Source organism: Xiphophorus couchianus, chromosome 3 (genome assembly GCF_001444195.1).
Source record: "Xiphophorus couchianus chromosome 3, X_couchianus-1.0, whole genome shotgun sequence".
In the NCBI taxonomy this organism is placed as follows: domain Eukaryota; kingdom Metazoa; phylum Chordata; class Actinopteri; order Cyprinodontiformes; family Poeciliidae; genus Xiphophorus; species Xiphophorus couchianus.
Genome location: NC_040230.1, coordinates 23535687 through 23563411, shown reverse-complemented (window position 1 = coordinate 23563411; position 27725 = coordinate 23535687). Strand labels below are relative to the sequence as shown.

General features: G+C 43.4%; 1 protein-coding gene across 7 annotated transcripts; it reads right to left on the bottom strand.

The window, feature by feature from the left end:
• Positions 1-24729, bottom strand: mtcl3 (MTCL family member 3). 7 transcript variants are annotated; one of them, XM_028013459.1, is made up of 12 exons: positions 23393-24728; positions 21479-22372; positions 21042-21266; positions 20444-20602; positions 19320-19391; positions 18497-18816; positions 18175-18334; positions 17992-18061; positions 16845-17391; positions 16647-16776; positions 16218-16545; positions 12081-12208 (listed from the first exon to the last, which is right to left on the bottom strand). In XM_028013459.1, the coding sequence occupies exons 2-11, from the start codon at positions 22247-22249 to the stop codon at positions 16435-16437; spliced, it is 2565 nt and encodes an 854-aa protein (XP_027869260.1). In that variant the 5' UTR covers positions 22250-22372; positions 23393-24728; the 3' UTR covers positions 12081-12208; positions 16218-16434. The 7 variants fall into 7 exon arrangements, with proteins under 7 accessions (XP_027869258.1, XP_027869259.1, XP_027869255.1 ...); XM_028013460.1 differs by lacking the exon at positions 23393-24728 and having other exon boundaries at positions 21479-22973; XM_028013461.1 differs by lacking the exons at positions 12081-12208; positions 16218-16545 and having other exon boundaries at positions 16661-16776; positions 16845-17015; positions 17087-17391; positions 23393-24729.
• Between the last annotated feature and the right edge of the window lie 2996 nt (positions 24730-27725).

Genomic DNA, 27725 nt, shown 5'->3' with positions numbered 1-27725 from the left:
CATTTTTGGAATATTGTTTATTATACAAAACCAAGAGCAAAGGCATCGTGTTTCACCACCTTTCAGCCATAAAAAAAACACTACTGAGCAGAGTAACATCCTCAAAGATGAGCCTTTAGTTATTCAGAGTAAAAAAAAAAGGCTTTGCTATGTCTTTTTAGGAGCATGTGTTATGCAAAAAATCTGACTTGTAAATACAGTTTACACACAAACCTTAAAAAAATGTTAGCTATGGCAAAAAAAAAAAGACATTTTATTCCAAACAATGCACTTAAAAATCAAGAAAATGCACAAGAAACCAGCCTTTGGTACATATTAAAAAAGGTCAATTTTTATGCAGCTCTTACTAAAAGTAAATATGTTTTGTTTTTTTGTTGTTTTTTTTGCTTCACAATAATAAACATAAAGTCAAACTTCAATGAAAAACAAAATATTCTGGTCACAGTCAAGGTACAGTCCAGTCATGTGCTGCAGGGTACTTTATGGTAGGGAAGTCATGCGCAGATAAATCTTTGCTCCATCTCTCCATGAGCTGGACGTAGTGATGCATATAGCATACATTTTAATGGAAACTAGAGTCTTTATTTTCAGGTTGCAAATCCAGTCTGTATGAGAGAAAAATGAGTGAAAAGCTGCTATTAGTAGATCTGTAAAGCTACGCTAGTGGTCAACGCAGGAATCCAGACCTGAGCAGAATATTCATTCAGATGCTGTCCGTCGCGCCTGGCAGGTTAGCTTGGGCCATAATGACAGTACTTGTAGCCGTTTGGAGTTATTCGCCTTCCTCGCTCAGGTATGTTTCACAGGATGCCACAAACACAGTTTGTCGATGAATACATTCAGAATAAATTTTCTGTCTTTCGTATTGATTTGGTGTATACAAGAGAAAAAAAGAGAGGATAAAATCTTCGGAGTTTGTCAGCGAAGGCTTCTGGTTGGTTCCGAAACACAACAACGTGGAGTTTCAAATGATGACGGTCTCTAGGTGAAAGCTGTGCGTGTAAGTGAAGGAGGAAGAGTGTTTCTGGAGAGGAAAGGAAGCAGGGACGACGGGCGTGGTGCACGGAGAGGATGAGGGAGAGGAGGACGACGTGGAGGAACGGCTGGCCCATCTGGACGGGAGGCGACGGTTGGCAGGACGGGCGGGCCTCGAAAAGTTCTTGTGGACGGAGGGAGGCGTGACCGAGGACTCTTCGTCTTCCTGTAGAGAGGCAGCAGAGTTAACATTTAGGATTATCCCGCTGTTCCGTCTGCATCCAAGCTGACGCACTCAGTTACTTAACATCGTTTCACGTGTTCCAGCGGTTGTCTTCTTGAGCCTGGGGAAAATAACGGGCATATTTCAAACAGGAACTCTAAACACATGGGCATGCTCCTGCGTAAAGGTCACACTAGTAGCTCTGACTGATTTCATCCCTAAGAGGGAAAAAAAAAACATTTGAAGTCAAGATAGCTGACATGTGAGGCACTTCTTCCCTTCGCCAACTCTTCTGAATCACCAACGTTTAATCTCTGACAGTTCGACTAATGTGGTCCTTCCTATTTCATTCTTTTCATGAGGTTCTCGAAGCTGCCCTCATAATGACTCCCACAACATCTTTAAGATTAGCATGACTTTAAAGCAACGTAATTACTTCAGCATTCTCATTTTTGTGGTCTGCCAAGGCCAGTTAGTCAGCCGGCTTCTTGCAGATACTTTAGTAATTACCGCACAACGGCCAGAAATCACCGGGGCCTTCTGGAAGGACTTAGAATCCAACATCAGGCTGGTGCGGGCTGCCGGTCCCCTCCCTGGTTCTACGTTTCACTGTCAGCTCCTCAGGAGCCTTTCGGCAATGGAGTGGCCCAGAAGCCCAGATTATAATGGAGGCTCTGGCCTGCTTTTATCTCTTAGCACATACCAGAAATAAACAACATTCCCACAAGAGCCGGCCTCTGTCGAGGGCAATTACTTACTGTTTAACAAAGTGTTGGAACAAAAAGCAATGCATAAGATCCTCCATGTCCACTGACACAGCAAGCTTTGAGGACATAGTCTCACTGAACAGTGATCAGGCATAACGTTATAACCACTGACAGGAAGGTTGTCCGGAAAGACTTGTGTCCTTCCATACCAGAGCTGGGCGATATGTCTTAAATTAAAATCTAAAACTTTTTCCATATCAAATCCGATTTCCAATTTTAATTGATTTTTTTGTGTGTGTGTGTGCTTTCTTCTCTGAAGTAGAAGTAAATATTTACAAATAAATATTTAGTAATAGAGGTTTTCATTTCAAAGATCCCATCCCTGAGTTGTATGGTCGCATTTTACAGGACAGAATCAGCTGCTGGCAAGTTGGTGCTGGAGACCACAGCACACCTTCAGGGGTCTGGTGGAGATCATGCCTTGATGGGTCAGGGCTGTTACGGCTACAAAAAGGGGAAGTGGCAGCTAAGGCTGGAATGATTAACCGTGACTCATTGATTATTGAAATAATCATCAACTAATTTAGTAGTCGATTAATTGTTAACTGGAGTATGCAGTCTCAAAAAAGGCCATTTGTTGAAAGAACCTAAGCAGAGCAGTAATTAAGCTTAAATGGTACAAAAAAAAATTACATTTTGCATTTATGATTTAAAAAAATACTTTCCTCATCTGTAAATATGTTCTTGCCAGAACTCCTCAAGTGGCAGTTTTAGTTTCATCTGGTTCAAATTCTGTTAAATAAATCTCATATTAAGGATCTTTTGCAATCCAATTAATTGGTTAATTCAAAAAAGTAACATATTAGCTCTACCTGGTATTGGTAAGTCAAGTAGAAAGACCTGATCAATCTTATGCTAAAGGAATTCCACGTTATTGCATTTTTAGGCAATAAAATGTTCCTTTTCATACGAATAAAAACATGTTTATAAAAATATGTTAAATATGTTTATTTGCATCGTTTAATGTATTTCCAATGTATAAAAAAGGTTTAAATGAAAAATCTGCAGAATGTGCCGATTTTTATAATCTGATTAATCGATTAATCAGCAGAATAGTTGATCAAACACTCGATTACTAAAATAATAAGTTGAAGCCCAGTGGCAACACACTATTTGGCAGGTGGACATAATGTTATGCATGATTTCATGTTTTAGTTTTAATCTATGTACAAACTGAAATACCTCAGCACTGAACTGTGCAGCTAAGAAAGGGCAAGGCTTGACTCACCTGCACTTTCAGCTGCACCTCATTGATGCTGTGGAGGCTGACCTGTGCAGTGGGTAATGGGTGCATGTGTCTCAGAGTGGGACTTAAAGGCAGAGGGTCCATGTCCAGCATGTCCAGTTCTGTGGGGTTGGAAACCATCTCGTTCTGCTGCGCTCGTGCGGCGCTCTCGTAGTTTTTCAGAATCCTTTCCACGGCGCCGTAGTTGGATCTGGAACCCTCTGGTCGAGGGTACGCAGCGAGGGTGAGAGGCTTCCACGGATGTTCGTTCATGATGCGAGGGATGGGTCTGGAGGAGTCGGGCTGGTGAGGAGAGTCTGACCTCTGTCTTGGCTGCGCCACATGTCTTTTCTTGCTCTCGACAGACGGCTGAAGCGGGGAGACGCTGCCTCTGGCCGGCTGAGGTTTTGTTTCGTGGGGATTTTCCCTGTTAGAATTGGAACTCTCCACAGATTCATCTGGCTGGGTGATCACAGACGAAGGAGGCTCGTGGGTTGCTCTTTGTTGGGATTTCCTGGAGAAGCTGCCTGTTTTTTGCAGTTTGTGCTTCACCTCACTCTGGGAGGGTTTTGGAGCGTCCTTGAATCCAGGATGTGGCTCTTCCAGTGAGAGGACGGAAGGTGTTTCTTTGGAAGCGCACCTCATCTGCACTGGCTCCGATTCAGTGTTCTGTTTGGTAGAAGTTGCGATAGAGGGTGATGGTGACGCTTTAAAATATGAATCTGTGATGTCAGTGGAAACATCAGGGCACATGGATGGAGTTGTAGCGTCCTTGGGTGGTAATATGTGGCTTGATGTTCCAAACACTGGTTGGCATTCCTCAAAACAGGTCTCTTGTACATCCACGCCCCGGCCCATCTCAGCCTGAAACAAAGTTCTGTTGAACTCGGCTGTTTTTCGCTCCAGCATCAGGTTTCTTCTGGAGCCCTGGAGGCTGGGACTAAGAGACTGGATTCCTTGTGAGACCGAATCCACAGGGAATTCCTGGATAACTGGAAACACTTGGACCTTTCCAACATCAGAGTTTTTCTCTGGGCACAGATCTTTCCCAGCAGTCAATATGTTGACCTCGGAGAAGCTTTTCTGGACGGTCCCGTACGTCAACTGTTTATTGTGGGTCAACTTGCTGGCGTCACAGGACCAGCGATTGTGGCAGCAGCCCGTGTTGCAGATGGAGTTGGAAGGTATAGAGCAGGATGTTAGCATGCCGTCTTTAAAGACTTTTCCCTCATTTTCCTGAAGCATGGCCTCAAACTTCCTGACAATGGATGGGCTGTTACATTTTCTGTCCAACAGAACAGAGGGGCTATGGCACTTCCTCATTGTTGCCATAGGGGACTCTGGGATGTGCAGTTCTGTGTCTGGATTAGAGGAGTTTAGGTTCCAGGAGGAAGTACGAGGAGGAATGGGTGGAGCCGCCGTCTCCATGTCAGAGGATTCTTCAGGACTTGTCTCTGCGTCTCTGTAGCGATACTGATCAGAGGTGTTTGTCATCCAGGTGTCGCTTGAACTTCTGTTGGCTCTCCAGGTGCTTTCTGGTGACAACATGATCCAGTTTTCTCGCTGCAGAGCCCGGAGGTCATCGTAGATCTGGCTAAGGTCGCAAGGAGCCTCTTCTACCTGCAGAAAGCTTTTTTCACATCCCTCAGATGGACACAAGGATTCGGATTGGTTCCTAGAAGAAATTAGGAAGCAACGTTTACCCACCATTATGGCATTGTCTAATTTCACTTCTTTACAAGCAAGAATTAAAGTTTTCCATGTGCAGATTCCATTCTTTTCCAGACTCAGCCTAAGCATTTTGGTGCATTTTTAAAGTACAAATACAAGTCTTCACTATGAATTTACTTGATTTACTAATTAAGGAAAAAACTAAAAGAAGGACGAATAGACACATGCAGCATTTAGGCAATGAAACAGCAAATAGTTTGGTAAAAAAAGAAAAAGAAAATCATTCTATTTTCACTTTTCCTTATAATTCAAACCTGAGAAATCCCAACAACTGAAACTAAATATTAACATACACTATGCAGTAAAAAAATGACACATATCTTCTTTTTCCTCAGTCAAACATTAAATCAGACCAAATATTTCCTGTTTTAGGTCAGTTGAGAGATTATTTGTTTTGCTAAATGCCACAATAAAGCGAGATAAATAAGTGCACGTCAAATTTCAGATACGGTACACTTAAAATTTTAAAGAAAGAAAAAAAGCAATTCTGGCTGTCCTAGTTTAGTTTGATTTATTGTCATCAAGTGAAAAAAAGTGTCTTTTTTGTGCAAACATCTGGTTTCAAGTACAAGTTGTGGACTTATTAAAATCTACATAAAATTTGCCTTTCTCCAACAGTGAGGCACGTATGGTATTAATTGTGCCTGTTATGTCAGCCTCGTCAGATTCTGGTTATCACGATGGTTGCAAAAAGGACTTCACCTCTTATCTCCGCTCTTTTTCCTGATCTCGTCTTGGTAGCTACAAAGCTCCTCGCTAACGCGGGCTATTTCCTTTAGAGCCTGAGAAAGAAAGACACAACAAACAGAAAGAGAATGAGACAAGATTAACGTTTTGTAATTGAGAAGTAATAAATACTACACAAATAGTGTCCTGATATCAACAAACACATGTTGAAAATCAGCTTTAAACACTCACAGCATTGAGAGCAGTCGTATTCTTCTTCTTGTCACTCCCATAACTCAGTCTGGCCCAGAGAGGACTCTCCGGAGGAATTCCTTGGAGACCTTCATCACTCCCTATGGAAACGTATTCCTGTGGCGTCCCACTATCCGGCGCTCCACAGTAAAAAGCCTCCAGCTCTGGGATACCTCCAGCTTTCTTATTATCACCCAATGAGTCTTGCTTCCAGGTTTCTCTGGATCTAGTTTCAACCAGAAGCTCGGGTTGTAAGGGATCGCTCTGACTGAACCGCACATCCACGTTAAATCCACACGGGCTGTCGCCGTCGGTGCTGATGTTTCTGTTCAAACCTAATCCAGGTGAAGGTGGGTTTCTGGTTGGTTCTGACGGAGTGCTGCTACTGAGCAGGTCCGACCGGGAGTTGTCGCTGAGCAGGCTGGAGCCCGTGCTGGTGGAGCGCATGCTGAGTCGGTGCACCGCGTCGTCGTCCTGCTTCATGCTGTCCAGGGCCGGACCCCCTCGACTGGATCTCACCTCGCAGTACAGCTGGAAACACAAAAGAGAAAAATAGATGATACAAAATTAGGGATGCATACATATCGGCACCAACGTTGGTATTATGAGCCTTATATATACATACACATATAATTTATCTGTATTTGACCATAACAATAATATCATCAGATATCGACATTGGTAGATGTTTTTTTTTTTTTATTTCTGTGCATGCCTACAAAAAATCCTACTTTATGCTGCAAAAAGTTACAAATAATACAGTAAAAATGCAGCAAACATAAGAGATTTTAGGGAAATTAGGTTTAAATTTCTTTCTGTGCCAACCTACACAAGCTGAACTTCCTCAACGAGGCTGCATTTAACCTTATAAACATATAAATCTTTGTGGATATGTGGTGATGAACAGACTGATGACTGAGTCTAATTACTCAATGTATTTTCAGCTTCCTAGTTATCAAATTGTCATCTTCTGGTTTCTATAAAGACAACAGATTTATAGTCAAATACTGGGAGTAGAGATGATTTATGTTTAGCTAACATGATGAATCCGCTGCTCACAGTCAGAGCTATAGTTGTGCAAGAAAAATGAAAATCATTTTAAAAGACTTTAAAGTTAAAGGCTATGTTATGTAAACCCAAGCTGTACTGTAGACAGCTTCAATCTCTCTTCACAGATAAAAGGAAATAACAACTGTTCACTCCGCTGTCTCTTTCCGCTCTTTAATCGCTGCAGTGTCACTGATCAAAAATGGTTTTGACAGGGCTGATGTTGAACAGGACGAGTAGGAGTATTGTTACAAAATGCAGGCCTCTCAAGGCATAGAAACATCTTCAAGACTGACGGAAAGTTTAAAATGCATTGATTAAACAGAACTCTTTATAAATGTAAATCAGGACTTTAGAGCATTTTTCTTCATGCTCTTGTCTTACATTAGTTAACCATCTTACAAGTGTACTGTCAGAGCATCTCACCTCTTCTATTTTCTTCTGCATATCCTTCAGCTGGCACTCCCACTCTCTCCTCTCCACATCGAACCTTTCTAGCAGCTCGGCCTTCTCTCTTAGCCAGTCCCTCTCGTTGTGATCCAGACGACAGCGCAGGTCCATGGCTGTAGAGTGCGTGTCGGCCAGGATCCTCCGCTGCTCTTCCCTCTCCCGGCGGAGCATCGAGGTCTCGCTGTTCGATTCGCGGGGACTCTGTGACGTCACCGATCCGAGACCCGCAGCCAACTGGAGGCCTCCGCTCCCTAATCCTCTGGCTTCTCTAGCTTCCAGCTTGGAGAGCAGGATGGCAAGGAAAAAAAAAAAGGTAGAAACAGAATAGAGAATAATGGGATATTACAGTTGGGGACCAAAAAATGAGAGCCAGATGATAAGGCATGTAGGGACGGTGGTGGGAGAATTTGTTGAAGGTGGAATTGGAGGAATGAAGGAGCGGCAGGAAGCGAAGGTGGGGAAAGTGGAGAAATAATGTACCACAGGGACGAGTGTGAGTGGGTTTACAGGAGGGAAGAAGGAGACAGATTGAACACTGAGTGTATCCTGTTAGAACTCGCACAGATGGTTCAGAGATGCAAAGTTCAAGTTTATTTTCTATGGTGCTTCAGCACAGGATACAGGGCAGGAAATGGTAGATTGAGGCCGGGCAGCATATGTCTGCAGATGTGACCTAATTTAAGCTTTCAAGAAAAACAACGATTTGTGACATACAGATGATCTCTGTGTGCAAATGAGGACCAAACTTTTTTATTGCTGCTGATGCACCACTCTATTAAACTGTAAACTGTTTAATTGGTTAGGTTAGAGAGATTTTACATGTTTTTAAACAACCTGGGATTTTTCCCTGAAATCTTTGGTCTTAGAGTAAAATAAAGTCCTGCCAAGTGGGAAACATGCCATATTATTACATAAGTTACACGTGTTACTACTAAAAATGTATATTTTGTTAGAATTTTATGTTAAATCATGATGAAATAGTATATTATTATAACATAAAAGGAAAATGATAGATGGCTTTCACAAAGAAAGCACTTATCAAGCGTATTTTGTTCAGCTCCTCTTGAGTCAATATTGTTAAAAAACTACATTCTCGGCAACTAAAATGCAAATCTACAAACATTGCAGTGTTAGACAGTAAACAATTTTGTTTATTCTTCTTAACAGAATAGCTAGCTCGATAGATAGCTAGCTGTCTAGCCAGAGACAGAGAGACAGATTTCATACTTTTCAAATTTTTATTTGTTGAAAAAAGTAAAAAATTAGTCCTTACTTTCCCGGTTTACAACTTTACACCTATATGCTATCACCACTGTGTTAGTCTACTATGCAATTCCAAAAAAAACAAAAAAACATTGTGGTTTGTGATTTTTAACGCGAAAAAATGTGGAAAGGTACAAGGAGTGTGAATACTTTTGTAGGGCACTCTTTGAAAAACTATCTGCACTTAAACTAATGCTTGGAATGAATTTTACATAGAATTATGTAAACAAGCCAATATACTATTTTGAAGACCTGAAATGATTGTGTATTTCAGTGCACACTTTGTACATTCTGTGGTATGTATGAAGTTTTGCTGCTAGTTTAAAAAAATTGGAAAAATGTTGGGATCGGAACTGGAAGAATTCCCAAGACAACGCCTCTGTACGTTGATGTGTTCCCTCTGTGCGAGTGAGGTGGACGCAGCTTTTGCGTACGCGCCTGCCAGAGCGTGTTATTTCTGTGTTCCGCCACAGACACCAACCAAAGCCTTTCTCCATGCTGCTATTTCTGACTGTGGCCCGGGGTCAAGAAATTATGGTGTAGAAAAACAAGTCAACATCTTCTGTCTGCTCGCGGCTTTTCTCAGAGGCCTCCGCAATTAGAGACGGACGACGACGGTTGCTGTCCGCAATCTATATAAACTTTCGAATGTAAACATGGCTCGAGATGCAAAAACAAGATGCTTGGACTCGCATTAAAGAAACAATCTCGGTTTTAAATGACTGGAACAGGAAAGTTGGTTCGTCCCCTAAAGATGTCCAGGGAACAGATTGTGAAAATCCCGACAAAGCTCCTGGAGAGACGCTCAGGTATTTACACATCAACACTTTACACTGAGTCAGTTTAGAGAGCAACCTCTGCACACTCAAAGCCAGCCTGGGCTCCTCTGAGTGCCACAGGGTTTATAAAGGTAACTGTGTCACCAGGGTGACCCACTATTAATAGCGGACACCCAGCCCTGTACAATGTCACATTCTGAGAGGAGGTGGGAGGGGGATGCCGAGGTAAAGAGAGGAAGGGGAGCTGACTGCTAAGGCGGAATGAGATGTATCCTAGCTGCCAGCAGTATTCATAAATCAGAGTCACATGGAGAAACATGCCTGGAAATACTGGGCCTGAGCTGAAGCCAGAGAGCTTGGATGCTTTCTTGGTATTTGGTGCTGGACGTGTCCAAAAGGGAATCCACGCATTCAAATTCAGGCCGCATACGTGGGGGTAAACAGCGTTGGCTAATTTAAGTGATAATGTGATATTTAACTTCTAGACGTTTCATTGTGACATTGTCCAGATGCCATTCCTGTAAGAGCTTGGATAACAAACACTTAAAACGTTTCACTTTAAGTGAATCTGGTGTTCCTAAACTTTCCGACACTTATCCGAAGTCGAATTGAAGAAAAAAAAAAGGAATAAAAGCGAGCAGCTCTAGCTGGCCAGAATGCAAACGGCATCATTAGAGAAAATTATTCAAAGGAGCTCAATTCAGCCTGCCTTGTCTGCATGACTCAGATGATTGGACTAAAGGGCTGCACTTCAGCGAAACCCACTACAATTTTCCTCTATTACTTCATAACTCGGTACTATTCTGGATGACAATTAGTGCTAACACTCAAACTGCCCCTAGCACGTTAGCTGTTTAACACCTGCACTTTTCCCTCCACAGAAGCTAAATATAGACTCTCAGCTTTGCTGGTGCAGTAACACCAACATGTGAAAAATGACAGGTTCTTGCATCTTCAACTGTTCATCTTTTAATTGAAAGTAACTATATAAGTAGTATGTTTTGAATGTGGTTGTTTACTTTATGAAGTATTTTTTGTGTTTTTTCATCGACAAATCAAAAACATCTCAAAGTAAGTTGATCAGAAAAGATTTTTAAAAATTATCTATTTTTAAGGAGTCTGGAGTGTTGGACGATGAATATTATATGATACAATATTTGAGATCCACCCATCAGATGTCTGTAGCCAGTTTGTGATCTCCATTTTTTAAAGTCTTTTTTCAAACTGGCTTATTAAATTTTTTCATTATTCTGATTTCTCTATAATAATTGTACCTCAAGAAGGCATCAGAACAGCATTCAAAAACTGTTTTTTTTCTATTTTATAAAGTGGTGTATAGAAAATAAAAATAGACTAACTTTGCTGTATACTGTTCAGCCTTTCCGTTGTCTGCTTAAAGTTTTGCTCTCTCTCACAGCCTGAATTAACCACAGAACAGTCCTGAAATATTGTAGAAATCTTTATATCTCTCAGGTTGGATCAAGCTGGATGTTGTTTCATTTCTCTGTGCCTATCTACAAAATCTTTAAGACGAGCTGAGTGCTAGTGTGTAAAGTCTACTTGTGTAAATTTATAGTTGTCTTGAGTATAACTTCAAATTCCTGGCATTGTTTTCTAAACCTCATAAAAAGACTCAGCTTATCACTTAGTACATATGCAGGCGAAAGTGTCATCTGTGGTTGGACATGGCATCCAGACAAAACAAGTCTTACAATGGGACTAATCCTGCTCTGCCTGGCCACACTCCAAGTCACATTTCCATGCTCTATTTACAGAATCTTAAGAATAAAAGCTAGATGTGAGCGGTTTCTAACACAAAACAACACAAACATAGATGAGGATTGTGATTTTTATGTGTTCTAGCAACGCTAGAATATTATCTGTTATCTCATCATCAATGGTTTCACACGACTAGCCTACAGGATTATTGAACCACTATTCTCAACTTTTTCTTTCTGGTTCTAGATTCAAAGAAGGGATTCAAAGAATCCGTTTCAAGTCTTTGATACAAATCACACCAGGCTCAACTGACAGACAATATAGAGAAAGTATACAACAAGTACAGCGAAGCAGTCTAAATGTACAAATTAATAAATGAGAATTTGTTGGCTTAAAAGTTTGTTTTTCTTTGTCTAAAGGCTGAAAAGTCCAATCAGTTTTGGACTTGCAGCAGTCAAATAAATCCCATTTCTGATCCTATCTGTAAAGGAGCTAAATCCCTAAAGCTGCAGTACCTTGAAGAGAAAAAAAGCACTTTTTCAAGAGAAGCGTATTTGGCTTTTCTTTGACATGCAAACCCTTAAACCCTCAGTATTTCTGCCAGTAGCTGTCCACCTAAGTAGGCTAGTATATATATTCCTTAGGGCTAGCTGCTAAAAGTATCAATGTCTTTCTAAGCAGGGTTTAACAGAGTATGTCCCAGGAGTGAAAACCTTTTGTCTAAACTTGGATAGAGGCCATAGCATACTGACTTGGCAATTCCAGTTGGATTACTAGATGAAATGGCCAACCAGCCACACATGTAGCTGAAAATCTACACATGAAATATTGCTGTACGGAGACGCGTGTGTACGTGCAGATGTTCAAACACTTTCAGCATGCAGAGAACTGAATGTGCATAACACAATCTACAGTCTGATTATCGGGGCCGGTCATCTCTCACCTGTGCAATCCTGCATTTGAGCTCAGCTTTCTCAAGCTCCCAGGCACATCTGTCTCTGGTGTACTGCAGCTGGAGCTCGCTCCTCTTCTCCTCCTCTTTCTTCACCTCAGCCTGCACCTCCTCCAGAACCGTCTTCAGGTCCAGCAGAATCCTCCTGTTCTCCCCACCCTGCGTTGATACACAGACGGCATCCCGCTTTTTTGTTAAACGTGGATCACATGTTTGACCTTCTAAAATTCTGAATTTGACGCTCCAAAAGACCAGGAAGTGGTGGTTCTTGTGTGGACATGACTCTGAGCAAGTCCTTTAGTGTCGTGTGTGTGTATGCATGTGTGTATATATATATATATATATATATATATATATATATATTCTAATACTTATCTAAAACATTTAGTTTGATGTTTTGATGCTTCACTTTTTGATCTAATGTAAACCTTATGATAAAACATTGAAAGTGCTCCCTTTTGAGAGCACAAATAGAATAAAGGTTTTTCCGCATATTACGAACCAATTGATAAATTTTTAGTTGACTTCCGTTCATGAACAAAAAAAACCCAGTTCAGGTTTGATCAGATGACACGTTTTAGATTTTTATCCAGAGGTGGTCAAATGCAGGACTATGATGTTTCAAAGACTATAAAACTGCTTTTTATGTTGGTTGGATATCATATGCTTGTAAAAGCCAATTTGCTCTCCTCAGTTGCTACAGTTAGCACCACCGCTTACCTATTTGCCACTGACTGGACTTTTAATGAGCAATAGGAAATAGAAAAGCTTGTGGCAAAGCTTTTTTTTAGAGAGGTGCCCTGAGTGGGGAGCCATACTTAAAAAAACAACTCCTTGGTAAATATTGGTACAGACATGCTGAATAAATTATTGCTTTTAGTCTATTACTTGGATGTCAGCAACTTGTCTCAATAAGGACTCCTTCTCTCGCATCCATTCTTCTTTATCCTGAACGTGTCGCTTTTTCAGATCCTCTAGTTTCTTTTTAAGCCGTATGTTCTGCATTTGCTGCTGCTGCTGCTGCTGCTGCTGGGGTTCGGGGCCCGGCCACATTTGTCCCCTGAGGACCTCGAGCTGCTGGGTCCCTGCCCCTCCCTCTCCTGCAGTTTGCGAAGCGCCGATCGGGGGCTCCTGGATGTGGCTGAAAACGGTGGGCGGGGAGGAGATCCTCCTTAGCGGGCTGCGGTTTTTGCCCCGGCCCCTGTCAGCCTTCTCAATCCTGGAGCGAGGCACAAACTCCCACCCCTGGGACTGCACATAGCCCCCGCCGCCGCCGCCTCCCTGCAGCCCTGCGCCATTCATAAAGGCGCTCCACATCTCTCAAATGCATGCACATATAACACTCAAATAAGCAATGGAAAGTCACCAAACGATGTTGTAAGCAGCCATTTCTGCTCTGAAAAGTTTTGATCAGTTCACTGACTCCTTCATCAACATCAACTTGAGTAACTTTTAGCAGTTATCCACACCCGGCCAAATCCCGCCTCGGGCGCACAGCTTCACCCCTGGTCACCGTCGCAGGGACACTCTGGACGGGACGGGATGCTTCAGCCGTCTCCATGTCTTCACAAAGATGAGGTCAAGATCCCATTGCGGTCCCCCACTTTCACTCAGTCCGTGTCCTTTACAGACCCGCTCTCGGTTGTCCACCTGCGCTGCTTTTCTCTTGCGCGTTCTAGCCAAGAACGAGCGACAGGCGCCCGGTAAACACTCCGAGGCAAAAAGGAGAAGCTCCCAAAAATACCACGGAGTGCTTCTGATGTAAGAGCAGCGGAGAGTATTTTTACCCCTCTGTAACCAGGAGTTGTTTTTTCTCTCTCTCTCTCTCTCTCTCCCCGAGGCTGAACGACGCCTAGAGGCGACAGCGGAAGAAGACGAGCCCGTTAATCAACACCGGAGACTTTTAATTACGTCGCCACCTTGCGCCGTAGCCATGGTAACGAGTCAATTCCAGCACCGCGTCCGCGGCAACTTCGACGGCCAAATGTGGCCCGTCGGTTCTTTTTAAGAGGCCGCAAACGACCCATTTTGAGTGCCAAGAAGGGGAAGCGTTTAACAAGCTGCTACTTTTGCACAGCAAATTATCTTTAGCGTCGCTGTAAACAACGCGGGTTTGTTTCTGCTGTTAGCTGGAGTCTGAGAGGAGGCTGACTGTCACGAGGAGAGCAAAGACGGGTGGGCGTTTATTAATCTAGAGAGCAGACAGCCACACAACTCTACATGAAAACGATATTCATTCGTTCATAACCGTCACCTTATCCGAGTCGTAACCTCGTAAGCAACAGACCAGCTAGCTGCCTTTAAAGTTCGCGGTCTAAAGTCTTCACTCGTACGAAGCACACGTTGCTTGCAGCCTTACCGTGCGTCCTGCAAGACTCTGGGATGTGGAAGTGGTCGTCCTTATTTAAAAACAGCCACCAATTGCCCCGCTACGTTTCGGACAGCTGAAGCACTTGAACGTGGTCTGGGCCGGGACGCAACAGCACTGTTAAAAACAACTGCAGAGAGGGGAGTGCCTGCAGTTAAAATGATGCTTTCATTAAATAAAATTCCCCTTCCTCTCTTCCTTTCTCCCTCCTACTCGTGTCTCTCCTCCTCTTCCTCCCACAGCTGGCCCTAAGACAGTGTGTGACGTGCAACATCCCACCGGTGGGATAAAAGAAGAGGACCGAGTCCACCTCCCATCCTGGTGGCCAGACAAGTCCCCCCATCTGCACATTTTTGTGCTGGGTCTGCAGACCCCACCCGTGGCTATTTTTAAAGAGTCTATTGCTGCAAAAACCCCCAATCCAAATAGGTAAAACGCCAGTCTCTCTGACTATGTGGAGGGCTGAAAGCTTTTGTAATGATGAACTTGTACTCTCATAACAAAATGCATAGCTTTTAGAGAATGAGAATGGAAAAATGTTTTTTTGGTTTTTTTTTTTAAATGCACAAAAAACAAAAATGATATCAAGGGGTAGCATCAGGTTTAGTGACCTTGAAGATATGGACAAATACCATAACGTGATGCAAAAAGAGAAGGACACATAGAATAATTAAAGAAAAAATTGAAAAAATCTGCACACAATGCCGACATATTTGTCTTTTTTTTCTGTAAATGACCAATAGACAATTTCTTGTACGTAAGGTCAGCCGCTAAGTGACTCGGCACAGGGAATCTTTCAACAAACGCACAGTGACTTACAAAGTTATAGATTTTTTTTTCTTTTTCTCTATTTGCATTTTGTCAAAATACAACCATGGTTAATTACATTATATTTGGATCTCATGTGATAAGCCAAATGAAAAGTGCCACATGATTGGGACGTTGAAAGAAAGCGATACATGGTTCTGCAATTGTAAAACAATAACATAAAAAAAAGTAGATGTGTGGCATCCATTTTAATTCAGCCTCCTTTAATCTGATGATATCCTGAATTAAAGTTTGGCGTAACCAGTCGCTGTCAGAAGTCACTGAATTAATTGATAGGGAGTGTGAAATTGGATTAAACTGTTTTGTGAAGACTTCAGAGGACTCCACAAATATGACCTTTATGGAAGAGTGGTAAGAAGAGAGCCATTTTTTAAAACCTTTTTACAGAGGGAAACATTGAGCAGAACATTACAAAGAATGACAAGTACACGAAGACCCCACAAATTGTGTGGTCTGTCTGTATGTTTGTGTTTTGAACCTACTGTGTTACAAAAGACGATGAGTTACACATCATATCATCAGCTGACTGACTCAGCACAGAGGAGCTTTCAGGAAACCTGGGCCTTACAAATGTAGCACTGACAATAACCGTCACTGTTATTGTGGGCATGAGCTGGAGTTACTGGATGCATTTTCACTGCATCGCACCACTGCTGCTGCAACCCAAACCTCAGCATGCACCGTTCCCTCATAGCTCTGTCCGCACCCAGATGTACAGCAAATGTCAGACGAGTTGGGAAAATCTCAGAAACTGTTGTTTTGTCGACCCATTCAAAACCCCCCAGTGGATGAACTACATAAAAATAAACCGAGTACAGTCTACACACTGTGGTTTCAAGCTGTTCACAGTTTGGTAAACAGATTCTTTTTTTTTTCCCTTTCTTGCAACGATCCCAGAGCTTGCGTTAAACACAGTGGGCTCGAGTTTTTCAGTGTGTGCTTGAAAGTGAAATCATACGCGACAACACTCACCTAACTCTCCAGCATCACTCCTAAGCTATGCTGCGTCCAGGGTGCGGCAAGCCTTCGCAGTAGACGGATGATTGCAGTTGTAGTTGGGAAGTGGAACTGTCCTGTACCTTTAGTGACCTTATGCGATGCGTCGAACGTAGCAGAACAGAACTTAAACTGAATGAGTAATGTAGCAAGCAAAATGAAAAAGAAAACTGTGAGATCTCGAGCGTGTGCTTTACAGAACAAAGAACAGGGTGAAAAGAAATACCAGTTTGAAAATGGTGGCATAAGAGAGTGAGGAAAACAGAACGAGGATGAGGATGAGCAAAATAATGGGTTGAAACATCTGGGTGGATGTGAAGGGGTGAAGAGCAGGATTGCAGGTGATCAGAATGAGAAAACTCTACAAGGAAACAACAGAGATGGCATTCGTCTGCGGTGGCTTACAGACAGCGGTTCTTCTGGCTGTTTGTCGTCCTGCTTGGGGACATCCAGACGGTCTATGAAGGTCTGTAGCTCTTTCCTAAAAGCTTTCATCTGGGCATTGATTCGATACAGCAGCTCATGCTCTCTAATCCTGCAGAGCAAACGTGGAAAAGCTGAATCCAGGGCTTTCACAATGCAATCTAGTGATTTCTTTATTACCTGCCACCTTCTTCATCCTCATCCAGCCTGGCAAACAGCTCCCCGTTAGTTACGTACACTCGGGCCTCAGCGATGATAGTGCTGGTGTCAGCGATCAGCCTGTCGATGGTCCGGCCCAGCCTCTCGGCCTCGATGCGGATATCTATCATCTGCTGCCGGTCCCGCAGGCTTCTGGATAAAAAACGGCTATCTACTGGCGAGTAAAGGGAGCGCGTCGGGGTGAGGCAGCGGAGGTTTCTCACCTCGTCGGAGTCGCTCTCTCCGCCGACGGGGCCCTCGCGCTTGCGGTGCGGCGGGAGGAGGCGAGGGGAAGCGGCGGAGGTCGATGGGGTGTCGTCGTCCCGGCCCCCGTCGCTCTCCGCGTCGCTGTCCCGAGGGCTGCCGCGGATGCCCAGGTGGGAGGCCAGGTCGTAGCGCTGCATGTTGGAGAGCAGCACGCGGTTTTCGTACTGGAGCTGCATGACTTTGCCGCTCAGTTCATTGATCTGCAGGCGTGCCGCTTTCAGCTCCTCCTGGAGCGCCTCCAGTTTAGCCTGATCACCCCCACCTGAAGGCGAGTCAAGGTGAGAATGAACTTCAAGCATTAGCATAATTCAATGATGCCATTGGAAGACATATGGGATCGTTCCTACTGCTACACTGGTAAATAGCAAGGAAGTGATCTCTCAAGTAGGGCTGGGCAATAAATCGATAGCAATATATATTGTGATAGACACGAGATCGATATCAATAGAAAGTACATCGGATATTATGTTAAACAATTTCGCAGAACAGAATTATGGGGGATGTAAGCAGAAGAAAGGCTTTAGCTGCTCAACCTCTCAAAGTCAGCTAAGCAAAGAGTGGCATCAACTAACTCACTCCCTCTTTGGTTACCTAGCAACAACCTGTTGAATAACTTGCACAGCAGCAGTTTCAGGTGAAAATTAATACAACAGCTCCAGAAGAAATTGTGGCTAAAACAGGAAAGGTCACATAACCAGTTTGGCAGTAATTCATATTTTTAAAACAAATCAATAATTATCGGCACCTGATGTGAAATGCTTGTGTCATGACATGCTTTTCAGCCATATTGCCCAGCCCTACTTTCAAGTGAAAAGTTTTTTATGCCGTGCAACGTAGTTTTCATTTAGAAAAGAAAACAAACCTCCTCCATGTCTTGATCCGGCCTCATGGGACCCAGCCTTGTATTTGAGCTTATTGAGCTCATTTGTTACCTGAGGAAATATAAATGCAATCTTTGGTGAGGTGGCTGGTGAAACAGCAGAAGGTTTGGGATTTAATTGGTGTAAAACAGCACCAGTTGGCAGCACCAACCTGCCCAACAAACCTTTTTGTTTTCTTCTTCTACATCAGCTAAGTTCCTGCGGAGGAGTTCTGCTTCATCCTCCACCAGCTGCAGCTGCTGCCTTAGTTCAGACAAAGCCTCGCCTTGCTCCCTGCTCTGCTGGCCGCCGCCGCCAGTGCCATTTCCTCCTGCTGCTGCCAGACTGAAAAAAAACAGGTAAATATAAGTTTAGGTGTGCTGGCTTTATTTAAAAAATAAAAAAAAAAATCAAAAGGACAACCTTTCAAATATCAAATAAAATTCTTCACTTTTCAAATTCCCATCACATTTTTAACATCTAGAGTGTTGATTGAAATGAGGGTACCTGTCCTCTCTCATGTCATCCAGTTCAGCCTTCAGTCCTCTGTTCTCCACCTCCAGCTCCACAATCTTCCTCCCCAGGATGTTTGCCTCTTCCTCCACCAGGCGTAAGCGGAGCTTCAGCTCAGACTCCCGGGTGGTGGGAGGCCCCCCGGCCTCGCCTTTGGGCAGCGGGCTGTCCACGTCCCCGTAGAAGGAGCGGTACTTGTGCAGCTCCTGCTCAAGACGATCCTTCTCTTTGTCGATCTTCGCCATCTTTTTTCTCATTAAGACGGCTTCCTCCTTGATGAAGGCTAGCTGGCACCTCAGGTCCTCATTTTCTTCCTGCACAAAGGTAATGTTGCTTTTTACTTGCTCTGGCTTCTACGACTTCTTTTTGTCTTAAGCACCTATAACTTTCATTACAGTAAAGTCAATGTGATGTTATGGGATTATTTTCTGCAGCAGAGACAGGGAGTTTTCAGAAAGATGGATGGAAAAAGGCATAAGAAAATGTTACAGGTTCACTTTCCAGGCGGACAACCCCAAACGCTTGGTGATTCTAGAAAAAGTTGACTTCGGGTCAAAATACAAATGCACAGCACACTTGATTTTATTTGGAAAAAGCTTTTAAAAATAATGCTTCCTTCTTCTCGTTGCGGAACAATTACACCATGCTGTTTTGTTGGTCACGTTAAATGTGAATACAGCAGATTCAGTGGAACAAAATGTGAAACACCTTATAGGGGATTACTAATTGTCTGGGAATTGTGCAATTTAGACCGTCCTATAAAATATCCATGGAGGTTTAGTACTCAGTGGTTGAGTAAACACAAGACATGACTCACCTCAGCGGGCGTCTGCGGCATCTTTTTCTCAGTTCTCTGTGCGTCCTTACTTCCTTTTCTTTTCAGGGAGAGCTACACAGAAGCAATGGCAATTATATCATATTGTTTTCAAACTGAAAGTGGTGATTTAATCCAGATTTTTACAATACCAAGTTTATTTACAGAAAAAAAACTCTCCCCAATTAATACCTCCTATCACTAGGCAAAATTTTACAATATAAATCAGGCTTCTCAGATTTTATTTTCTGTTTCTGAAGCACACAATCAGAAACATCCCCAAGAACAATTTACGGGGTCAAAAAATGTGTTCTGTTACAATTAAGTGAGAGGAGTTCTTCTGGAAAAGAAAAATGCACAAACAAGCAGGCGATGCTACTTAAGTTTGACGTATTTTATGCATTTTTGGTTTTGTGCTTTACTGAAAATCCTTGAAAACATAATTCAGTCCCATAAACCAGTGAAAGGTTGTGTTTCACCCTTAAAAAGATCTTAAACACGCATACAGATTTTCGCCTTTGTCCAACTTTATTAAACAAAATCCACGATTCGAGCGTACAGTGTGTGTAGTTCTCTCTTTACAGTACAAAATCACGGGTCATGAACTTTCTATACTCCCATCATGCATTTTGTCGCTCTTCAGGAGGGATTATTTCCACAGAAATCTATGAAATAAGTTTTAAAAATTAAGTAGTTTTAGTTAGCCATAAATATGTACTATATATATTGGTAAATAGTACATATTCATAATTAAACCATTCGTTCTAAATGAATGGTTCAACCAAATGCTAAATGAAATAAATCCTTGACCAATAAAATCAACATACCTATTCCTAGCATAGTTTCAGGGCTCTACAGTTGCTTATTACAGTATGAAACATTTCTTTCTAGCCACCTTCACTGCATCCTGCCTTGTCACTTTTGTGTATCATACTTGAAATTGCACCCTTTATCTGCTTTTTATTTATTAATTTTTTTTTTTTTTACTGTTACACACTGTCTTTCCCCATTCCCACTCCGTTGCCATCCAAATCGATTTTGATCAAGTTTAATTTTCCTCCGCGTCACCGACCGACCCACTGAAGTAGAAAAACGAACAAACGCGTGGCCTTGACTTTCTTTCTCACCTCTTTGGCTTTCTCCAGCTCATTGTGCAGGGCCTGTTTGGTGACCTCCACTTCTATCAGCTGCTGCCTCAGCTTCTCGTTCTCCTCCTCCGTCCTTGTCCTCTTCTCCTCGACATTCTCCAGTTCGTGGTGCAGGCGCACTGACACATCCTTTGCCACCTGCAGGAAGAGGCCAAGAAGGACGAAAACACAGTGCCTTGAATGTATTCGTAAACGCCAGGCTAACGGTCGTTTATTTAAGTCCGGTGGTGTGTGACAGCAGGGAATCAATAAAACATGCAGGACACTGGGCCCTGATGACCACGGTCGATAGCGCTGGTTTAGGACTCTGCTTCGATACATTTGAGTCCAAAATGTTAATGTAGCCAGAAGTGACTCAGCAAAGCTGCTAAATACAAAACATGTGATTCTTTGCAAGGTTTAATTTGTAACAAATTGTGAAAATCAGTCCACAATCTTTACAATAACACACTATTTTGTGTTGATCTGTCACATTAAACAGGTGTAACTTGGCAAAAATATGAATAAACAGTATAAGTTTAAGGGCAAAAAGCTGTTTTTCATACATAAGGGCAGATTACAGGCACCACGGACTTACCTTCAGGTCTTGCTCCAGACTTCTGAGGAGCTCTCCATCCACTTGGCCGCCGTCATTAAACCTCAGCCTCTTCCTCTCGGCCTTCTTCAGCCGGTATTGGAGGATGCGACAGTTTTTGTTGGCCCTCTCCAACTCTCTGCGCATGTCCTGCAGCTGACAGGCGTCCTCTTCATAGAAAGTGTCCCGCATCTCATCCATCTCTGCCCGCATCTCCTCAATCTCAGTCTAGAAAACAGCGAATCAATGCTTTATTAGATCATTACATCCAGCAAATAAAAATGACAAGGCCCCCCACATATAGAAAATAAGCCAGTGCTAGCGCGGTGCTGCCCATGCAGCATGCATGCAAATACAACAGGTGTAGCTGATGCTGCGGCTCGTGTGTGTGTGTGTGTGTGTGTGTGTGTGTGTGTGTGTGCATCTTTAGCTATATGTACCTTTAAATCTTCATTTTCGTCCTCCAGCCTCTCGATTTCGTCTTGCAGCCTCTCGTCGGGCTGTGCAGTCGGCTGTGGAGCGGCGGGCTCGGGGGACAGCTCCGGCTCAGGCTCCGACGCTGGCGGAGATGCGGACTTCGCCTGCATCTTGGCTCCTTTCTTCCCCAGGCTTTTATTCAAGTGAAACTGTATCAGCTCGGACTGCAAGCATCCCTCTTTCCAGAAACCGGGTCCGCATCCGACAATGCTTTTAGAGCTCTTCTTATTGCTGCTGGTGCTGCTGCCGCCGCCTCCAGCTGAGGCGGACTCTGCGCCTCTCGGGTTTTTGCTCCTCAGTTTCGGGGACTTGGATGCGCACGGCTGGTCGGAGACAACGCGGCTCGAATCGGCTCTGGAGGGCGAGGAGGCGTCGCCGGCGGCGGCGGCGGCGGTGGGGCGGGCGGAGTCTTCTGTAGCCTGCGCCGCCGCGGGCCTGCTCGGTGTCGGGCTTTCAGCACCAGCAGACTGGACAGCGGCCGCGCCTCTGCTGGGAGGAGCGCTTCCGGCCGGCCGCTCCCTGCCTGTGGAAACGGGAGAGTGACCTCGACTACCTCTGCCTCCTCCCCCTCCTGCTGCCGCTTGCTTTGGTGTGACGGGCTTAGCCGAGCCGCTGCCCTTCTGCGCAGTTTTAGATCCAGTTTCCTTGACGCCGGCCGGAGACGACGAACGCGCCTGCTTCCGGCTGCTATTGTCTGGCTGCCGAAAGGAGTCGGCAGAGGATGGGTTCATCATGGTGTCAGAGGATCAGTTCATTCTCAGGAGGATCCACCCTCTCCATCTGTGTCCAGATTAATGAGAATCTGTAGAGATCGCTCTACAGGTCCACCAATGTCTGCCAAGTTTCTTTGTCTTGCCCTGTGGAAAACAATGAATTAGGGAAAGAAGAAGAAGAATGGTTCCCCATGAACCCAATCGAAGTTAATAAGGTTGGGCTCTTGTTAGTGGAAAGTTGCCAGCAAAAGACGGAGGGGCGGGGGGGATCAATGTGATCACCAATGATTATGCAGTCAGCCCTTTTGGGTCCCGTTTGATTCCTGCCTTTTGTGTGAGATCAGCTGCGGCTCGGGTAATTAGACGTTTGCGTCAGATGCGCCCAATGAGCGGGCAGAGAGAGGGAGATGTAATGTCACTGACCTGAGGCGGCAGACAGCCAGTTAAACCTCGCTGCCATTTCCCTGACACCAGAGCGCTGATGTCAGTGAAACGGCTCCGATCGGATTCGACGGCAAACAAAGCAGCTCGACGCTGGACAAGAAGCACCAACTCATCAGAGTGGAGCTGCTTCCTGTCAGCCATCATTTTATCCGCCACATCCTACATGCCGGATGACTCAGTAAGCCGACTCGAATGGATGGAGGAGCAGATGAACAGAAGTGGCCACTTGATGGGAAAACAAATATCTTTTTTTTTTTGTTTTTAGTCTATTTCCTTGCGAACATGATTTATTTAGTTTGTGTGTGTGTGTGTGTGTGTGTGTGTGTGTGTGTGTGTGTGTGTGTGTGTGTGTGTGAGGGGGAGAGGGGGGGGGGGGGTATTTTAAAGCTCTAATAATGAAGAGCTTCTGTCTTATCCATTGATTCAGCGCAGATCAACCGAGCGACATTACATGAGTCTGAATAAAGAGACAGCGCAACTCCGTTGCACATACTTGGAGAAGCAACAGCAAACCAGCCACGTTGCCGGCCTGACAGCAGCTACAGAAAACAATATGGACAACAGTCCAACGTTGTCCTTCATCCCGGTTACTGCTGCCTAATTCATGGAAAACCTGGGTGCTTTCTTAGATTTTCTTTTCTTTTTAAAAAAACCCCAAAACAAAACAAACAAACAAAACCTTTAATTCTGAAAATAGTCATCCGGGAATCAATTTCTTACCTTTTCTGTTCCGCTTTATCGACTCTCGGGCAGGTAGTGGCGATGGAGAGGAGAGAGGAGATGCTGACTGGAGCGCCTCCCGAGCTCCAGCCAACCTGGTTCAATATTCATGACATTACATCATCACTGGGAGGGCCGCGGCCGGGGATGGAGGCGCAGGCGGCCGGCTGCTCTCATTGGAAGGAGAGACGGGACGTTACGGGTCCTGCTGTCCTCCGTGTCTGTCCCATCCTGATTGGACGCGAGCGTTCGCTGCTCCGAACCGGCGGACTGTTACGAGATGCGCACTGACGTTGGACACATGGAGTTCTGACATTTTCCCAACTGCAGGACTTTTAGCCTAACGAGGCTCTGGGTGGAAGCTGGAGAGGGGGAAGGCCAGAATATTTACAAAAATAAAGAAATAAAAGTACTGAGCACGCTGAGAAAATACATCTGTCTTGTGTAGTTGATTAGTCATAATTCTGGAAAATGATTTCCGAACCACTGCAATTACAGCTGCAGGTGACGTCACTAAAGACTTTCCAAACAGTTGTATTTATACCGAGATTGCACACAAATGGTGTCTAATAATTAGTAATTAGGTCATTTCTGACTATATTTGGCTTCACTGGGTTATATTTAGGGGTATCAAAGTAAAGGGGGTTGAATGCATAGCCACGTTTTAAATTTCAATTGTGAGTGATTTAGAAACTCACGGATCGTTTTCCTTACTCTTTATATTTCACTTCCAGATGAAATTCCCTCCAAAACACACCGAGTCTATGGTTGCAATGTGAAAAACGTGCAAACATTTCAGGTAGCATGAATACTTTTGCAAACCAACGGTCAACCTTACGTTTCCTCTTGGAATCTCAGAGTGCACAAAATGACTCCGTGTCAAAGAGTCAACAAAGAAATAAAGCCTTGTTTAGTGTTGCTACACGCAGCAAATGTCGCAAAAACAAGAAGCTGTATTGCGTTTGGAAACAGACCAGAGTCCGTCACTTTTATTGATTGATGTGTCCTGACTGTCTGAGTCGGGATAATCCAACTAAGAGTTTGCCACATTACTCATGGTTGATAGGTAGGCCTACTACTCTTGGTTGCTGGCTTGTTGTTGAACACACGATTCACTGCTTCGTGTGTGTGAGTGAAACAAAGTCTGCAGCTGGGATTTGCTCTGCCCCGAATGTTTTACAGCTTAGATTTTAACTCCTGTCAAGGCTTCAGTGAGGCCACACCTCTTGGCCCTGTACTGACTTGTAGTCCATCTACCTTCTGTCTCTGCAGATTGTGGAAACACTCTATCCTTATCTGTGAAAAAGTCAGGCTGCTCTCTCTCTCTCTCTTGTAATCTCAGTTTAATTAGCGGGGGGGGGGGGGGGGGGGGGGGGGGGGGGGGGTAATGTTGCAGGACCAATAAGCAAGATCTTGGGTAAGGATGAAGATCCGTTTTCTTTGAATAGGACGACAGATGCTCGGGGTCACATTGCACATTGGCCACATCCCCCACATTTAAACCGCGGCCATTCATTCATTTTCAGGGACAGATGTCTGCATCACGGAGGCCTTTGTCTACTAGCCTGCCCTATACGTAGCATAATCAGAGATGATCATGTTGACTCATGGCATGAGAATGGATTCATGAACAGTGTTTGTTTTAGCCTGACTGCTGTTTAGCAGGTGAGAAACTACCACAGTGAGAAATTGTGTCTTTTGCAGAGATCTAATCTGATGCAGCTCAGTTCTCGACAGTTGTTCAACTTGCTCTGTGTTCACTGTTAATGTAGTAGGACCGACTCTGAGTGGATTTTTATTTTCAAGTAAACCGTATTCAGACAGTGTATCTGTCATTCCTTCCTCCCCATAATGCACTGTGTCTATTTAGAAAGGTTTGCTGTTCTGCCCCACATAACTTGCTTTCACACAATTGCCAAAAAGGGAACTGAGTGAGACTTCTCAACTGATCAAGCAGATTTTTCTCACTTACTAAACTCAAATACTCTGTGTTACGGGGATATTTAGAAATGATATGATGTACACAATACAGCATATTTAAGAGCTTTAAGATGTCTTTGTTATTCAAAACCATCTTAGGAGTAGCATGGTAATATTTTGGAACAAAAGCTAAATTCAAACTTGAAATGTATTTTAAGAAAAAATAAATACCCAACTGGCAGCACACAGTAGTGCCAGTGTATTTTGGTGTTTTCTTTTTTTTTCTTTCAAAGCAGGATAATGTCAGAAAAATCTAAAAGTGTTTTCCCACGCATAGCTCTATTTTAGCTCATTGCTAATTCAGCATCTTTTAGCTCAACATTTATCTAAGGATTTTTAACTTTTGAAATTCCTTGCAGGGGCTTTCAAATATCAGGTTCAGCCGGTGTAGAAACCCCACACAGTAAGATGTTAATTATTACATTATGTGTTGCTTAATGAGCTCGAGCTTCATCTCATTAAGATGGCATTTAGTGTTAATCCCGGTCTGGAATGACAACAAAATTAGCTGTGGAATTGTTCACACACTGCATTAACTAAGAGGACTAACATAAACCCAGTAAATAAATATAAGACAGAGAGCGCACACCATTCAGCAGAACTCAGAACGAGTCCATCAGTGCTGATCCGATGGAAATCATTTGAAGTATTTGACTGTATCGGCACAGATCTCTGCCACAAGCTGTGCGTATAGGTCAACAAAGACCGGAGACAAACGTGTTTCATTTCATCCTGGAGAAACGGAGCGCAACATGCGAGGTCAACCCTTCAAAGCAGCTAAAAGGGGGGAAAAGATTTCACTAAGCAAATATTTCAAGATAGATGGTTTTGTGACGCCTTTAAAAACAAAACCACAAGTAGTGAGCCTCATTTCATCAACAGCTCGTCAACCACATTTAGACCGCACGAGGACTTTAGCGTTCACTTTTCAACCACGTGAAACAAACAGACGTGTTGAGATTTCTCTTTTTAATCACATGCACGTGTTTTTAGTCAGATACATCAAACAGCTTTGCTTGGGCTGATCACGTTGGGTTTTTTTTTCTATTCTGCATATTCCAACTTTGAGGCAGGAACAACTGTGGGATTACTGTGTTTATGAATCTGATGGGTTCATACAACAAAAAGAAGTTGCATTATAAGCTTAGATCCGATTCACTCTAATAGGCTTACACTTAGCATTGAAAACATCCGCTTCCTCTGGGAAAGTATACTTCATTTATCTGCATGCAAAAGCTACATTCATACTTACTTAAGCATATTAGTTATGGTCAGAAATAGTGTTTTTAGGTTTTAAAATGTCTTTTTATTTTATTTTTATTTTTTGCACCCAAACAGGTTGTGGGAAAAGAGACACGACTGTAGTCCAAAAAAAAAAAAAATGCTGCTGCTGAAACAGTGGAACTGAATCAACAAGTTGTGAAATCTGAACTAAAACGCAAACACCATCCATAAAATAGCCCTGCAATCACAGGCCTCCCACTCTGAAACTCTATGGGGGTGCAGGGCAAACATGCATGGAGAACAAGTTTCACAATCTAACACACAACAAAATACCTTCTCTGACTGCTCCAACCGCACACCCACCCACCAATCCACACACACACACACACGCGAACCCTTTTTAATAGTTTATTGCACTGGTGTGCTTTCCCATGTAGATGCCAGCTGATGTAGGGAGAAAAGGTTTGTAGGAGAGAGGCGATGAGGGGTTGGGTAGGGAGGGTTTCTTTCTGCCCGTGAGGTGGGGGCAGGCGCACAGCTGCTGTGTGAAGTAACCATGGAAACCTTTGTCTAAATTCATCAAAATGGGAGGGGCATTTGGAAGAACAAAACAAAAAAAAGAAAGAAGACACAAAAGAGTTTTTCATTTCTTTCACGGTGCCATGCGTGTTTTTATGCGATCGTGTTTAATTCCCACCTATTCAGACCACTATCAGACACCTGGGTGTTATTTGACAACAAACCTCAGAAATAACAAGTCGTCTAAATTTGGGACTGGCACAAGAGCAAGTCAATAAACTTAATTTGAAACACATGGCTTTTTTCAGCTCATTTGTACAAATAACACAGTGGCAGCAGGAACTATAGCGCAAAATAGGACTCGTTATTTATTTAGTATAAGTTTTATAGGTGCAACCATGTTTCCATACATTTTGGCCCTGCTTAGTTTGTTATATATATAAGAAAGGGGTAAAAAAAAAAAAAACATAAACATTATCAATTGAGATTTTATTACTAATTAAAGGACGTGGTGTATATGCTTTCCATATTTAGTCTAAGAATCAGGGGACAGATAACAATTAAAATCCAATTAGAAATGCTGGAGTCTTCTCTGTATAACGTAGTGATA

Bases quoted from the DNA above. Each gene is read 5' to 3' on its own strand.
- mtcl3 (XM_028013454.1), bottom strand. From the start codon at position 13,366: ATGTGGAGCGCCTTTATGAATGGCGCAGGGCTGCAGGGAGGCGGCGGC. The intron at 12,209-12,937 runs GTAATAGACTAA...GTATCAACGCAG, and splicing joins GACAAGTTGCTGACATCCAA to GGTGGGGAGAACAGGAGGAT. The intron at 7,616-12,040 runs GTGAGAGATGAC...CTGCTCTCCAAG, and splicing joins TCAAATGCAGGATTGCACAG to CTGGAAGCTAGAGAAGCCAG.